The following is a 14275-nucleotide window of genomic DNA, read 5'->3' as shown; positions in this document are numbered from 1 at the left end:
TGATGGTCTGAAGCAGGTGGAGAGGGACCCTGAAGTGTATGTTGGAGGCTGAGCCAAGAGGCCTACAAACAGATTCACTGTCCAGAGCAGGGGAAAGAGGAGAAAGTCCAAACGGTAAAGACAGATTTGTAGGTTGTAAGGAAAGCAAAACGCCATGATGTTACTGCTTTCCGTTTCTACACAGTGGTGGCATGGATTCGGGTTTGAGTGCTTAGGTCCTCATCCACCACCAGACTTGATTACTTCTGCACGTGGGTGATCTCATCTGCCGTGCATTGCTGCTTTCCATTTGTGCTTTCAAAGGAATCTTGCCAAGCTCTGGACATAGGATATCCCACACTAACGCTCTGGCTATGGACTTCAGGATGAAAAAATTACATCACCGATTGGCTTCCACTGTGTTCCTAGCCCCACGTTCTATCTTTGGTAGCCACAGCCCCAAAGAGTAACCATTTGGACCCCTGCTTATTAGTGTCAGGTGCTGGTGGGAGCCCCCTAGATGCCAGTCTGCTCTGGTGTTTTGTTAGAACTCTTCAAGATGCAAACATGCCCGTTAAGAAAACATCTAGGTTCAACATGTCCCGTGATAACAAACACCAAATTCCGCAGCTCTCTAGGAAGCTCGCCAATACTCCTCAAGTACATCTGAGACATTGGCGTGAGGATGTCAGAGCAGCCACGGAGTGCCTCATCACTCCCCTGTCGCATCATGACTGGGCGCTTGACCCATAGCTCATAACAAGAAGTTTCCTACAGTATAGAATCTCGGGAAAGAGCACATTTCCTAAGCCTTACTCTACTTCTATGTGTGTCTGCCTTGAATACAATCCATAGTCCATTATTTAGGAAACATTCAAAAGTTGCTGGGTTTCCTTTTTCTTACCATTCCCACCTCCCCCTCACTTTCCAAGAACAGTTGCTCACCACAGGCTCTCCTGGGAATATAGCGCAGGAAAAATGGATGTCGGAATGATAGTGGTAACTGCTTCAGGCTAGGAGACAGCTCTGTGGTAGAGTACTTGCCATCCCTGGTACCCTAACCTTCATCTAAGGAGACATAAGAAAGATGAACAACACAAAATAACTCTAAATTGTTCTTGATTAAATATGACCTAGAGAGACCCTGTCTTGGCGGGGGAGGGGCAGGAGAGAGAGCCTTGGAGTGCACACATTTATGGGGCCTTTGCCTTTACATCCAGCGAACAAACTTTTCAAATAAAAATACATCAGTGCTTTAGAAAGTTGCTTTATGCATTATAAATGCTTCCTACTCCAAGCGTTGCACCGCTGTAAGGAGCTGTGAAGACAGAAAGGAAGAGCTGCTACAGGAGGATTGCCACAAGTTCTAGGCCAACCCAAAATATCTAGTGAGAGTGATTCTAAGACCAGCCTTGGCTTCAATGTGAGACCCTGTGGCAGAAAAATCAAATCAAAGAAACACAAAGTATTAAGAAAGCGTGTAGTTGAGTGAAGGCAGAGAAGATATTTACTATGGTATGGAAGGAGGGGCACATCACCAATGTCCTGAGACAAATCTTTTCTTTTACAGTCATAGAGATTAAACCTAGGGCCTTACACGTATTGGGCAAGTACTCTGTTACTGGGCCATATCCCCAGCTTTATTTTTTTCTTTTTATTTTAAAATAAGGTCTTACTGAATTGCCAAGGCTTGCCTTTGAACTTACTCTGTAGCCCAGGCAGATCTTGAACATGCCATCTCTGTGGTGGTTTGTGCCATTTTAGATGCTTATAGACTTACTCTCGGAAACCGGGAGCCCCAGTAAGCCTCTATTAGTTGTCTTGGTCATGGTGTCTCTTTAGAGTAATAAAAAAGTAACAAAGACACTCCCCATCCTCCTGCCTCAGCCTCCTGAGTAGCTGAGATGGCGAGTCTAGGTTTTAGATAATCTTGACTGTAATTTCTTCCCATTGTAAATGTATCAAGTCTCTGAAGTGAGGCCTAGGGGACACAGTGTGTTTAGTGAACCATAAACAGAGGACCAGCCCAGGTACCCTCCTCTCGGTGTATCGAAAGGGTCTTCTCTCCTCACTCATCTTTTCCTTCCTGCCCTGCAGTGCATCATCCAAGGACTCATCTCAAAGCAAAATCATCCGCTTCACTCTGGGTCAGAAAAAGATCTCTAGGTTAGCAGTCCTCTGTGTCCTACAAAGCATGGTTTCCTCCCAGCCCACTCTTCCTGTTTCCTCCTCGCTGGCTGAGTTCCCTTTGGATTCCCTTTCCTGCGCTGTGTCTCCGGTTACCTAAACCCAAACATGCTTTGGCTAATGATTCTGCTTGGGGAGTTCCAAAAGTGGCCTTGGTTGGGAATGTGTTTATGTGTGTAAGAGGAGCGTGGAGTGTGTGTGTGTGTGTGTGTGTGTGTGTGTGTGTGTGTGTGTGACTGGTTCCATCTGGATGCTTCTCACTGTATTGATTTCACCTCATTACCAGGATCCCATTCATAGGAGGAGGTGAGTTTCCAGGTAGTTATATAGTGATTTTTACAATGAATGGCATTTGCTCCCTGCTTCATCCTGGCCCTAATCTGCATCTCCTTTCTGTGTGTTGTGCTTTGGCTATGGTCATTGTTGCTCTAATACTAACTGGGGGGGTAGGTTTCGTTGTGAGCTACCATCTGAAATGTGAATTCAGAACTGAAGGCTGTCATGTTCTGTCTTTGTTTCTGGATTCTCCTGCCCACCCTGGGGAAGTTGCCTTGTTTCTTGGAAAAAAACAAAAACAAAAAAAACTAGTCTGCAGGCATCCTCTCCTGAACCCTGTGATGCATGCTTGGGTGTGGGAAAACCAGGTACATTGTGACATCTACAGACTTATTTCATCCTTACAGCCTCCAGGAGGTAACGAGGTAGGTCATGTTAATAGCCCAGTTTGCAATCATAGAAACTGAAAGTTGACAAATGGGAGCCCAAGCCCCCAGGCTACACGGAAGATGGAAGAGAACCCAGGTTGTTTTGCCCCAGAACCCTTAGGCCAAGCTGCCCTTTCTTCCTCTTACATTCTGTGTGGTTGTTGACCCCTCTCTGTCAAACCTTCAGCCTTGTCCTTCACACCGCGCCTGTGGCCCCTGCGAGAAGCCCTGGGATGACCCGTGCCGTATTTATTTCCCAAGGAACTGTGTCCTGAAGGTGAAGGAAAGCCACCCCTTCGTTTCATCCATGCATACATAGATCTGTGACCAGCTGCCAGCTGTCCCCTCTGCTAGGCTGTGGGAAACTTCTATAATCAGTTTCTTTTTCTGGAGATGTGGTGTGGAGCAAGACCCAACCTGAGAGCAACCAGCCCAGTGAGGGAGAAACTGCATGACACCATGCTTCCGTACACCGTGTATGCATGTTATTCGTGCGATAGCTTCCCCCTATGAAGAAGAGGAGACTGCAGCAGGAGCGGATGGATGCCTCTCTTCCAGCAGGCTCATTCCACTGAATCAATTGCAATGTCGTGGGAACACATGTACATGTGAAAGGAAAGGAGAGCCTGGAGGAACCTGTGTCTTCCCACAAAGCCCAGGGCTCTGCCCCAAGAGATAACAGGAGCTGACTGGGAAGCTGTGTAACTAGAAACACATGCCTGCCCCTCAGTGGCACAGACACTAGAAGGAGGTAGCGGGGAGAGCGGAAGAGCTGAAGACGGGGATGGGGGGGTGGGGGGGGTTGCAGCTACAAAGCCTGAGTCTGCCAGGAACAGAGCTCCCAGCTTCCCCCTTGGTCAAGGCTTGGCTTCCTTTCGAGTAGTTACATCCCTCATCAAGAGAGTTTGGAGTGTATTCTGTCTCTGCTGAGGCTGTACTTCTGGATGCCCCTCTTCCCAGCTACCCCGAGTATCATTATCAGGACCGTGGCTTATTAAGCCCTAGTAAGGACAGCAGAAATCTCTGGTTGGCAGGAGAAGCACCCCCACTCTTCTAACCTGCCCAGAACTCTGGAGACAGGTCCCTTGTAGATGTATAAACGCTGCTGGGATTCCTGCCAGGACCAAGGATCTTGATGGAGACCAGAGATGTTCGGCAGAACAAGAAGCTCGCCCTTGAATGTGAACCTCAAGCATCTCTGCTGACTACTGTGTCCTCCCTCCCTGACATCACCGGTAGAATCACAGGCATTTACTGTGCATTGCCTGCTGGAGGCGACACAAAGGTTTAGCCACCTCTTAGCATTACCTGGGTAAATGATTTCATCTCTAGGCACAGGTCCTATGTCCACCTTGCTTCACTCACCGTGTCCTGAGGATTTTGTAAAAGGCTCTCACGGTTTTGGAATATCATCCGTACACAGTCAGTTGCAGATGCATGGGTGATGTTGGTCTTTGGGCTGAGGTAGGTAAGGCAGCCAGGCTGAGCGGATTCCTGCATGGCCGTCTTGGGGAGTGGAATCAAATTAGTGGGATAGTCAGTCCTCCGCCTAGCTGCTGAAAAGCAGATGCTGTGGAAATGAGAGATTTAGCATTTAATCATCTTGTCTGGCAGGAAAGCATCTCCGATCCTGGGCTCCCCACCCCCAGCATGTGCTCACAAGCTGCCATGCTTCCTGGGAGGGGCACCCCTCTGCTCCCGGCCTTTGAAGTGGGGTTGGGAGGGAAGAACTGCCCTCTTCCATCAGCACGTACAGCACATGGAGTGGAGGCACGGGGGCTCGGTTGTAGGGTCTGTGCCAGGAATAAGTTCAGTCCCCTGCTTGGCTCTGCACACTTTGGAGAAATTGACCACCGCTCTCACAACAGACCCGTCTCCCACCTTCTCACCACACTTCCCTTATTATTATTTTTTAAAACACCATGTGTGTCTGGGAAAACCCATCTGTACCTTCTGTCTGTTTGGAGCTGGATAGGAAATGACCATCCCAAGTGAAGTTCTTCTTGTCGGGCTGCAGGCAACTCTTGGTGCCATGAGCAGCACAGGGCCCATCTGCCCGCCTGCCTCCCACTGCCTTGCGTGGGGCAGAGTGGTGGGCAGCATCGGCCATACCACCCGCAGCTGTCCCTACGGGTCAGACCCAGCTCTTCAGCAAGGCAGGATTCTGATGTGACTGACAGCACATGCTTCCGGGCTGGGGTTGACCCAAGTTCCCTTGATACCCATGGATGTTAGCAGTAATGAACTGCTTAGCCAGAGGCCACAAGCCTGCATGAGGCCAGGGACGGGTCTGTCACTGGGAAACTCGACATACTCTTATTTTTAGCTCCAGCTCTGCCCTTGGCCTCCTTAATTAGTGCATCAGCCCTAATAAGTCATGGTAGTATGACATGGTAGCTCTTCCTAGTATGACCCACAAGATCCTCCCCCTGGGCCTGGTCACTTCTCCTGGCTGCTTTCCTCCTCTCTGTCCCTCAAGAACCAGCCCATTCCAGCTCTGTCCACCACCACCCCTTTTTTTTAAGTGTGCTTTGAGATGGGGTCTCACTTTGTAGCGCAGGCTGGTGTTGAGTCTACCTGCCTCAGCTCACCAGAGCAGGGCTATAGGTAGGAGCCACCATGTTTAGCTCTACTTCGGTGGCCGTCCGCTGCACTGCAAACAAGGCAGATGTTCTTCCCGTGAGCCATACCTTAGGCCTCCTCAGACCTCACTGCCTTGCTGTGGCTGACCTTGAACATACTCTAATCCATACAGCCCTGAGTTTAGACTCTTCCTGCCTCAGCTTTCTGAGTACCTAGAATTACAGGCATGAGCCACCGTGCCAAGCTTGCCCTCTCTGCTTTCTGCAAGCGCTGACCACCTGTGGCGTGCTTTCCCTTCTGGGCCTCTCCTCACATTCCCCTTCCACACCCCACATCTGGCCCTTGCTTTGGGGTCTCCCGTTTAGTCCCCCTCTGACTTTGAAAGTCATCACTTCCTTTCTCTGAATGGCCTCTGCACTTTGCATCCACACACATGTCACCTAGTTGTCAGCTGGGGGCAGCCGGCTCCTTCGGATCTGGAGAGGATTCTTCAGACTAGTCCTGCCTCCTGCAGCTGGTGGTTGGCTTCTGTGATCACCCGGCTGTCTTGGGACATCATGGTTGCTTTGACTTTGAGATCCCGTACTTGAAATCTCATACTGAAATTTATCCTGAGTGAATTCAGCTGTAAATCAGCACCCTCTCCCAAGGGATGCGCTGGTTTCCTTGCAGCTGAGTTCTTACTTCTCACACAACATTCATTCAAGGTCTTTGTACATGGTGTGCTGTTTTAGTTAGTGTTGCTACGGTTGTAGATGAAACACCATGACCGAAAGCAAGTTAGGGAGGAAGGGGTCTATCTGACTTGACCTCCACTTCACTCTTCATCACTGAACGCAGTCAGGACAGGAACCTGGAGCCAGGAGCTGACCGTGGAGGGTTCTGCTTTATGACTTAACTTGTCATGGCATGCTCATCCTGCTTTCTTATAGAACTCAGCACCACCAGCCCAGAGATGGCCTCAACTAAAATGGACTGGACCTCCCACATCCTTCATTAGTAATATCGTTTAAGAAAATGCCCTATAGACTGTTGCCTGTGTCCAGTCTCATAGAGTCACCTTCTCGGTTGAGGTTCCTATCTCTCAGATGACTTTAGCCTGGGTCAGGTTGACATAAAACCAGCCAGCCAGGGTGGATTTTGCTAAAATCTTCAGGCAGGTGAAAGAGGCTTCAGATGGTGAACTTCAGAGCGAGGCGCCGTGGCCACCATGAGGAACCCAGGACTGTTCTTAGTCCCAAATGAGGGCTGTTTCACTACAGAGGGAGGCACAAATAGCCCAGAAGTCTCCCAAGGGCAAGTTCTCCGTCACAGACAAAATAGTTTCTGTTCTGGAATGTTCTTTAATGAGAAAGAGGCCTGCTTGACAGAGCCTGTCTTGCCTCTTTGCAGGTGTTGGTCTCGTACTGATTTTTGTCCCCCTTTTCTAGCCTTTAAGTCCATCTGCTTCCTTCCTTGTGTGATTCTTGTTTTGTACCACGGTGTGCTCCCTTTATGATGATGTCCTTATGAGTCTGTGCGAAGCAGGGAGGGTGAGAAGGGAACTCAGTGGCACCATGGATTAGGTATCAAATCCCATTTCAGATGGACAGCCATGCATTGGGGAGTTATTATCCCAAAGTTATAGATGAGGAATAGGAATGTCAGGTGCGAGGCTGGCTCCGAGTCCTGTGGGTGGGGATGCCTGCTCTCTGGACATTACACCGCACTCCCTCCCAGGAAATCGGAACGACTCAGGATTATGACCGACCTGCCCTATGCTTGGATGGCTTGCTTCTGTGCTGTCTAAAGATCTCCTGTGGTCTTGGGTGAGCACAGTGGAGACTCTGCAGCAGCCCTGAAAGGATTTGTCTTTTCCACCTTGCTGCCTTGTGCTTCCCTGCTCTTCACAACCCTCTGTTGAAGCCTCCATCACGGAATACCTCAGCTGTGACATTATCTCGGAACAAGTTCATCATCCTCATCCAGCCAGCCCTGTATGTGGGGATAAAGACTTGTGCGGTCCATGGCTGCTTAAATCAGTCCAACGCAAGAGCCCCAGTGTGTACCTGCTCTACCGATGGATGTGAGGCCATGTCACCTAACATGGAGGATTTGCAGGACACCTCATCGGAAGCAGGTCTAAGCCACACTAAGGTCCCGTTCCTGGATCCTCTTGGCCAGCTGTGCTGACACATCCGGCCCCACCCTAGATGTTGGAACTGCTGGGAAGTTGTACCAGTTCTGTCATTGTGGGGATGGATTTCTCTAAGCCAGAGGTGGCAAATTCACTGAGGTGAACGCTCCCCAAGACAATAGGAAGCAAGGCCTTCAAGACCCACTGGCTGGCCAGGGGAGCAGCAGCCCCCTCCGCCTCTCCCGGCTTCGAATGGGGACGCGGCCAGCTTTTTAACTGGATCAGTTTTACAGTCCTCTCACACCGGCTCATGTTCGCCGTGTGCTCTGGAGCCATCTTTCTTGCTGAGCCAACAAGAAAAAGTTTTAAGCATTTGCTGCTTCCATCTAAAATGCTTCCAGACTCCAGGCTTCTTTGGTGCTTACCGAATCACACGGGGGGGAAAAAAGGCTGAAAGCTTTATGAGTTGAAAGTTCAGTCTTCTCATTGGGTCCAACCCTGGTCAACCGAGGTTCCAGTTGCTCTTAAACACGGCTCAGTGGGTTTTAACTGAAGGATACAACTAAATATGTCATCATGTATTCATCTTTCAACTTTAATTATTGGAAACAGCCTGCTTTAGCAAGTCCCTGGACCAGCATTCGGGTTTGCGGAGGCTTTTCCCCTCACCTCTCCGGGGAGTGCTCTTTGACATCTTTAAGACATGCTACAAAGAAATCTGGCAACTTTACTTTCAGAACCACCCAAAAAGGGGTTTTATTTAAAGGGAAAGTGTATGTTTGTCTTTAGACTAACTGGATCCTGCTGTTCTTTGCAGATAGAATTATGACTTCTCATGTTGACAGTAGAGAGGAGCTCAGCTTCAGCCTCAAAGCGATGCCACAGGGGCAGGTTGTCAGGTGTGGAAGGGAAGTATAGGCAGATGAGCCGTGGCAGCCAGGCCTCAGGTTTGCACGGCAGATTCGTCGGGGTGGAGTGGTAGCATTTGCTCTCTTACCGTTAGGAACCGAATCCTTGCCTTAATGCCCACACCTCTGGATGTTATTTCCAGCACAGTGCCCACGGGTTAAAAAGCTATTGATGCTCCATTCTGGATAGGGAGTCAGGAATGTCGTGGTTCCCTCGTGTCGAAAAGTAAGAATGCCTGTCTTGATAGATAAAGAAGATGAGTTTTATATTTTTCCATCAGCAAACTTAAAGATTTTCCTTCAAATTTCCTCTTGACTCTAGGGAATTGTGTTCCCATTTTGCCATTGGGCTTCCCCGGAGTCAGATATAGCCTGTTTGCTATGTTCTGCCTTTGACTAGCAGTCTCCACAGGCCCAGTGTCTGAGTTTGTTGTTCTTGTTTCTCTCCTGCATGGTTGCAATTCTTTCCGGGGCACTATTGCATTCCTCAGACTGACTGCATTACTCTTTGACCTTTGCATTTTAGACTTCCAGGTCCTACCGCAAGGGTGGCCGCTGCAGGCAGCGAGGCCAAAACACGTGGAGGGTCAGCCGCTGCCAACAACCGACGCAGCCAGAGCTTTAACAACTACGACAAATCCAAGCCTGTCACCTCTCCACCCCCACCCCCACCACCAAGCAGCCATGAAAAAGGTGAGTCTTTTCCTCAAGTCTTTCCTCAGTTTTTTGATTCCTCTGGGCAAGTTTGGGTGGGGTCAAAATCAAACTTGCAAACCAGATGAAGAACTGTGGTTTAATCACACACATACATAGCAAGAAGATGGTTATCAGTGGCATCCGTACGATAGGAAAAGTATTGTTATATTCACAGCCAGCGAGCCAGCCAGAGTAAGTTCTTTGTTTAGCTATGGCCCATAAGACACTTGACTACAGATAAGAAACAAGATGCCATTTGAAATTTGAGATTAAATTTTCATAGAATTGTGTGCTGTGCAGCAGAAGGGTTTGGGAGAAATGCAAGTTTGGTGTGGCATGCTTTGGGAGCTACCAGAAATGATGTGAAGAGCATTAGGAATACGGGCATTTTTCATCTTTGAAAATGTGTCAGCATTTGGCTGGCACAGAAGAAGCAGACAGACTTGCTCCTGGGGTTGTGATATAAGGGTGTGTGGCCATCTTTGCTACCGAGCTTTCAGGATGGAGAAAAAGCAAGGTGAGGGGCTTCATGGAAGACCTCTGCAGAAGGTAGGAAAGCTACCTTTGCTTCTAGAAGCCTGCAAAACTCTTAAGAAACTGAAGCAAATTATTTGAGTCTTCAGTGGAAGATGAGCCCTGACTACCTGCCCAACATGCAGGGCAGAACACAAAGCCAGGTCTCTCAGAAGCATTCCCTATGATAGTGTGGAAATACCCTAGAGCTTACCCTGGATCATGGTACCCATCCTCTTGAGACATAGGCCTGTGTCCCTGAAGTGGCGCAGGAGCCCAGGCAGCCCTTATTTTGTGCATGAACTCGGTCCCATGCTGTCTCCTCCCCAAGCCAGTAGCACTTGAGTTAAGGAGCCCGATTCCCTTTGAGAGTTTATTAATGACTATGGCTAACAGATTTCTCAACCATTGCTATACGGTCTTATGCCAGGTGTATAGACCAGTCACATCTATGCAATCCTGCCCCAGTGGGGGTTCTGTCTCATACAAAGTCAAGGGCTTTTGTTTAGCCTATGTCTTTTTCTGGTCTGTTTGTCTCACTTTTGTGATGTTGGGGCTCCAACCCACAGCCTTGTCATGCCAGGCAGATGCTGTATCCCTGAGCTCCACGCCCCACTTCTCCTTTGCCCTGTTTCATCATGCCGTTCTCTATAACACGGTGCTCGGAGGGGCTGGGGACATGGATCAGCAATTGAGAATGCATGCTGCTTTTGCAGAGGACCCAAGTTCAGTTCCCAGCACCCATGTTGGGCAGTACACAACTACCTGTAACTCCAGCTCCAGGGGATCTGGCGTTCCTTTCTGGCCTCTGGGCTCTTGTACTCAGATGCACCTACTCACGTACAGACAGACATACAAATATACACATAAATAAAACAACATAAAAAGTGAAAAACCCACACAGTTGTGCTTGGAATACAAACATCACATCTGTTTGCAGAATGGCACAAGAGTGCATGTTTTTGAAGTTCTTTTTTATATTTCTTTACAAGCTCCAGTCTAAACCGAACTGTACATAGCCTTCCAGAACTTCCACAGTGCAGCCATAGAAACTCGACACACGCATGTAGAAATGCTTTGGGTTTTACCTCAATAAGGAAAAGCCATTTTCTTTTTAGTTCCTCGTGTGTCTCACCTCGTGTATTCCCCCTTTTTAAAGGATGTAACTAACACGTACAAAAAGCGGTTGGCTACTTGCCACAGTCCCAGAGGCAGGGCGGGTGAACTTGCTGGGGGCTGTGAATTTTGAAATGAGACAAATTGTTTTAAGGTGCTGAACTAATAAAGCCATTGGGTGAATCTGGCCTTCTTCGCTGGCATTGTTGTGACTATCAATGCAGTGGCCTGGCATGGCAGAAATTCCTTCGGGTCTCTCCTCCACCTGTGAGGTCCTCCATCACTGAAGCAGTGTGAAGGACGAGATGCTCCGCTGCCCTGCCACTGGGCCTCAATGACATAACCAAGTTCGCTCTGGGGGAGTCTAGAGTGGTACCCGGTTGCTTTCCCTTAGTGCTAGGATGGGACTTCAGAAGGAGTGAGTTGCTCTAAAATACTTATCCTAGCTAGTATTTGTCTGGGTGTTGATCTGAGAACAGATCTGCTGGGTTCACTTTCATGGTAAACTTGGGTTTGGTTGTGGCCCCGTCTGAAGTTGCCACAGTGATGGGTAGGCCTCATTGGTCATTCTGGAACCGTGACCCTTGCCAGAGAGAGCTGAGGATAATTCTGCATCATTTCCAGAAGCAGCTGCAGAATTGCTGTGATCTTTGGGCTACCATCCATCAGGGGTGGGGGCGGTGTCTCACAACCAGCGTCAGGTATGGATCAGGGGACCACGGTTGCATTTAAAGAATGCTCCAGGAGGTAGTCTGGGGATGGAACCCTGTGTGCCCAGGCTGTCAGGCTGAGTTTAGCTACCACACTCAAAGTCCTCCCATGACCCTGGAAGAAGAAAGGCTAGGCCAGATAAGAAGCCACATTCATCCCTGAGGCCAGACTACAAAGGTCTGAAGAAAAGGTATTGGCCTCAAGTTAAAGCCAAGGCAAATACTTTGAAGAGAGATGACCAAACTTGAATTCATGCCCTTGCCGCTTCCCATAAGTGTGACTCTGAGTTGCCGTCACCAGGGTATCTATTCCAGTTCACCTTTAAAGGCCATCCCAGGGTACCACTGTCCTTGGAAGGCTGCAGACAGTCGTTGCAGGTGCTGGCAGGTGCCACTCCAGTCTGCAGTGCAGGTGCAAGCCCTGCCCAGGACGCCAACAGTCACTGTGTCAAAGCCACTGGCACCACATCTCTTGAAATAGCTCAGTATGTGTTACTTCTGGGGCCCCCGCAATATGAACCCCAATTAGTGGCCCTAGTTCTCAGAGAAGCCCAAAGTGATGACGTCCTCAAGAGGCACCCATACTTTCTCTATAGTTCTTTCTGGTCCAAAGGTGGTTGGCTATTCAGAGGTCATTTCCACTGTGAGCACTGTTGCTTAGTAACACAGTAGCTTTTCATCTTTATCAGGTTCCCAGGGGGACATTCAGAAGATCACCCGAAGTTCCTGTTCACATGCAAAAGCACAATGGGTTTCTTATCTTTCCCCACCAGCAAGTCTCCCCACTTCTCAGATACCCGGCTTGTTGATTTGAAGTGGCACCCAATGGACCTTTGTCCCCAGGAAGTCACACACATGGTATTCTTGCTTGTTGGGTTTTTTTTTTTCCTTGCACAATCCAAATTTGTGTCCCAGTCATCTCTCTTGTTTGTTGTAGACATTTCAGTAAAGGCTCCACCTGCCATTTCCTCATGGCTGGAGTTAGCTGACATCGTGAATGTCACTTTCCTGGCACCAGAAACACCAAAATGCTCCCTTTCACCAGTGCGACAGTGATGGCTGTGGTTCTAACAGGAGGTTTCTTTGTATGGCTTGCATTCACACCATAGCTTCCTTTGATTCCAAATTATGGACAGGGTCCAATTGAATAGATGAAAAGTGACTGTATACGTGGAGGCTCACCACTCCCAAACAGTGTCCATGCTGATGTAGTTCATGCAAAGTGTCCACACGATCCCAGTGAGTACACACTGGTGGCTGTCACGGTGATCGTATCCATGAGCCTTGGTAAATTCAAAACTCTAGACCATTGGTTTTCTTTTATTCTGTGTGTGTGTGTGTGTGTGTGTGTGTGTGTGTGCATGTCTGCACGCACAGGTGCATAGCACGCATCTGGAGGTCAGAGGACAATCTCAAGTGTAGGTCCTTCCCCTCCCTTCTTGTCTGAGATGGGGTCCCGTGATTCTCACTAGCTGGCCTACAAGCTTTCAAGAATTCTCCTGTCTCTACCTGTCACCTCCCTGTGGGGATGCTGGCATTACCGACACATGCTACTGCCTCTGCCTTTACCTGGGTTTGGGTGGACGGAGCTCAGGTCCTCCTGCTGCCACAGCGAGCTTGTTTACCCACCAAGCCATCTCCTCAACCCAGTGTGTGAGTACCAGAGTGAGGGAGGAAGAGGAAGGAAGGAGATGAACATAGAGACTGAACTTCCCACGGTGTCAGTGGTAGGCAGCTGTGGCCTGTGGGACCCGTGTATGCTCGGCCGCCAAAGCACAGCCTTTGCCCCTGCTTTTCAGATTCATCATTTCTCACTGACTCTTGTTAAATACAGTAGATAGCCTGAGTTGTGATCATATGGAATATTTCCCCATAGGACCAAGTTATTCAGTTTGCATTTTCAGAGTTGTTTACTCCCTTCTGTCAGCCTTGGACATAGAGGATACTCCCATTGACTCACCCTTTTGTGTGTGATAGTTAATCTGAGTTTTTGTTTCCTATACCTTTAAACCCAGGTGGGGACTGGAGAGAGGGTTCAGCGGTTAAGAGAACTGCTGCTCTTATAGAGGACTCACAGTGCCCAGCACCCTCACCAGGCAGTCCACAACTGCCTGTACCTCCAGCTCCAAGGGATCTGACACCTTCTGGACCTCACAGGCTGTCACACTCACATATACACATACCACACAGACACCCATGTACTCCTAATTAAAATTCAAAAAAGAAATGCTTTTCACTGTGACATACGCACATCAGTACACTAAAAACTTTACTTTTATTTTTTGTGTATGCATGTTCTTCCTCCATATACACTTATATACCACATGCATGCAGTACCCAAGAAGGCCAGGAGAAGGGAGGTGGATCCCCTAGGGCTGGGATTACAGATGATTGTAAGCCACAGTGTAGATACTGTGAATAGAACTTGGGTCATCTGGAAGAGCAGTCAATGCTCTTAACTGCTGAGTTATCGCTTCAACCGCATGAACTAATTTTTTTTCAATCATCCACTGCTTTTCTCTTTACCATGTCTACCTCTTTTTGCCCCCCCCTTTATCTGTCTTATTGTACCCCATTACCCTCAATATCCTTGCTTTTTCCCCTCCCTCCCCTTCATCGTCTCCTTTCTAACTTCCTGTATTACACAGACACGCACGCACACCTAGAGCTGTGTGGGAGAGAGCTTGTTTCTCAAGGTGTGATCACGGATGATCAGTTTGTCAGCTTTCCAAAGTGACTGTGCAAATATGGACCCTGGACTTT

General features: G+C 48.7%; 1 protein-coding gene across 14 annotated transcripts in view; it reads left to right on the top strand.

Moving 5' to 3' along the window:
- The window catches only part of Nav2 (neuron navigator 2), a 615193-nt gene that overhangs the window by 428337 nt on the left and 172581 nt on the right, over window positions 1–14275 (top strand). For 12 of the 14 annotated variants that reach the window (XR_012908349.1, XM_075953182.1, XM_075953180.1 and 9 more), the window contains exons 6-7: window positions 2077–2145; window positions 9004–9170. Coding sequence is in view for 13 of the 14 variants with exons in the window: in XM_075953182.1 (XP_075809297.1) it covers window positions 2077–2145; window positions 9004–9170 (236 nt within the window). In the remaining variant the exon portion in view is untranslated. The remainder of the gene's footprint in view (window positions 1–2076; window positions 2146–9003; window positions 9171–14275) is intronic. The other 2 variants (XM_075953176.1, XM_075953175.1) reach the window with 1 other exon arrangement.

The sequence above is a fragment of the Microtus pennsylvanicus genome, chromosome 18, assembly GCF_037038515.1.
Source record: "Microtus pennsylvanicus isolate mMicPen1 chromosome 18, mMicPen1.hap1, whole genome shotgun sequence".
Lineage (NCBI taxonomy): Eukaryota > Metazoa > Chordata > Mammalia > Rodentia > Cricetidae > Microtus > Microtus pennsylvanicus.
This window is presented reverse-complemented; position numbering and strand designations above follow the sequence as displayed.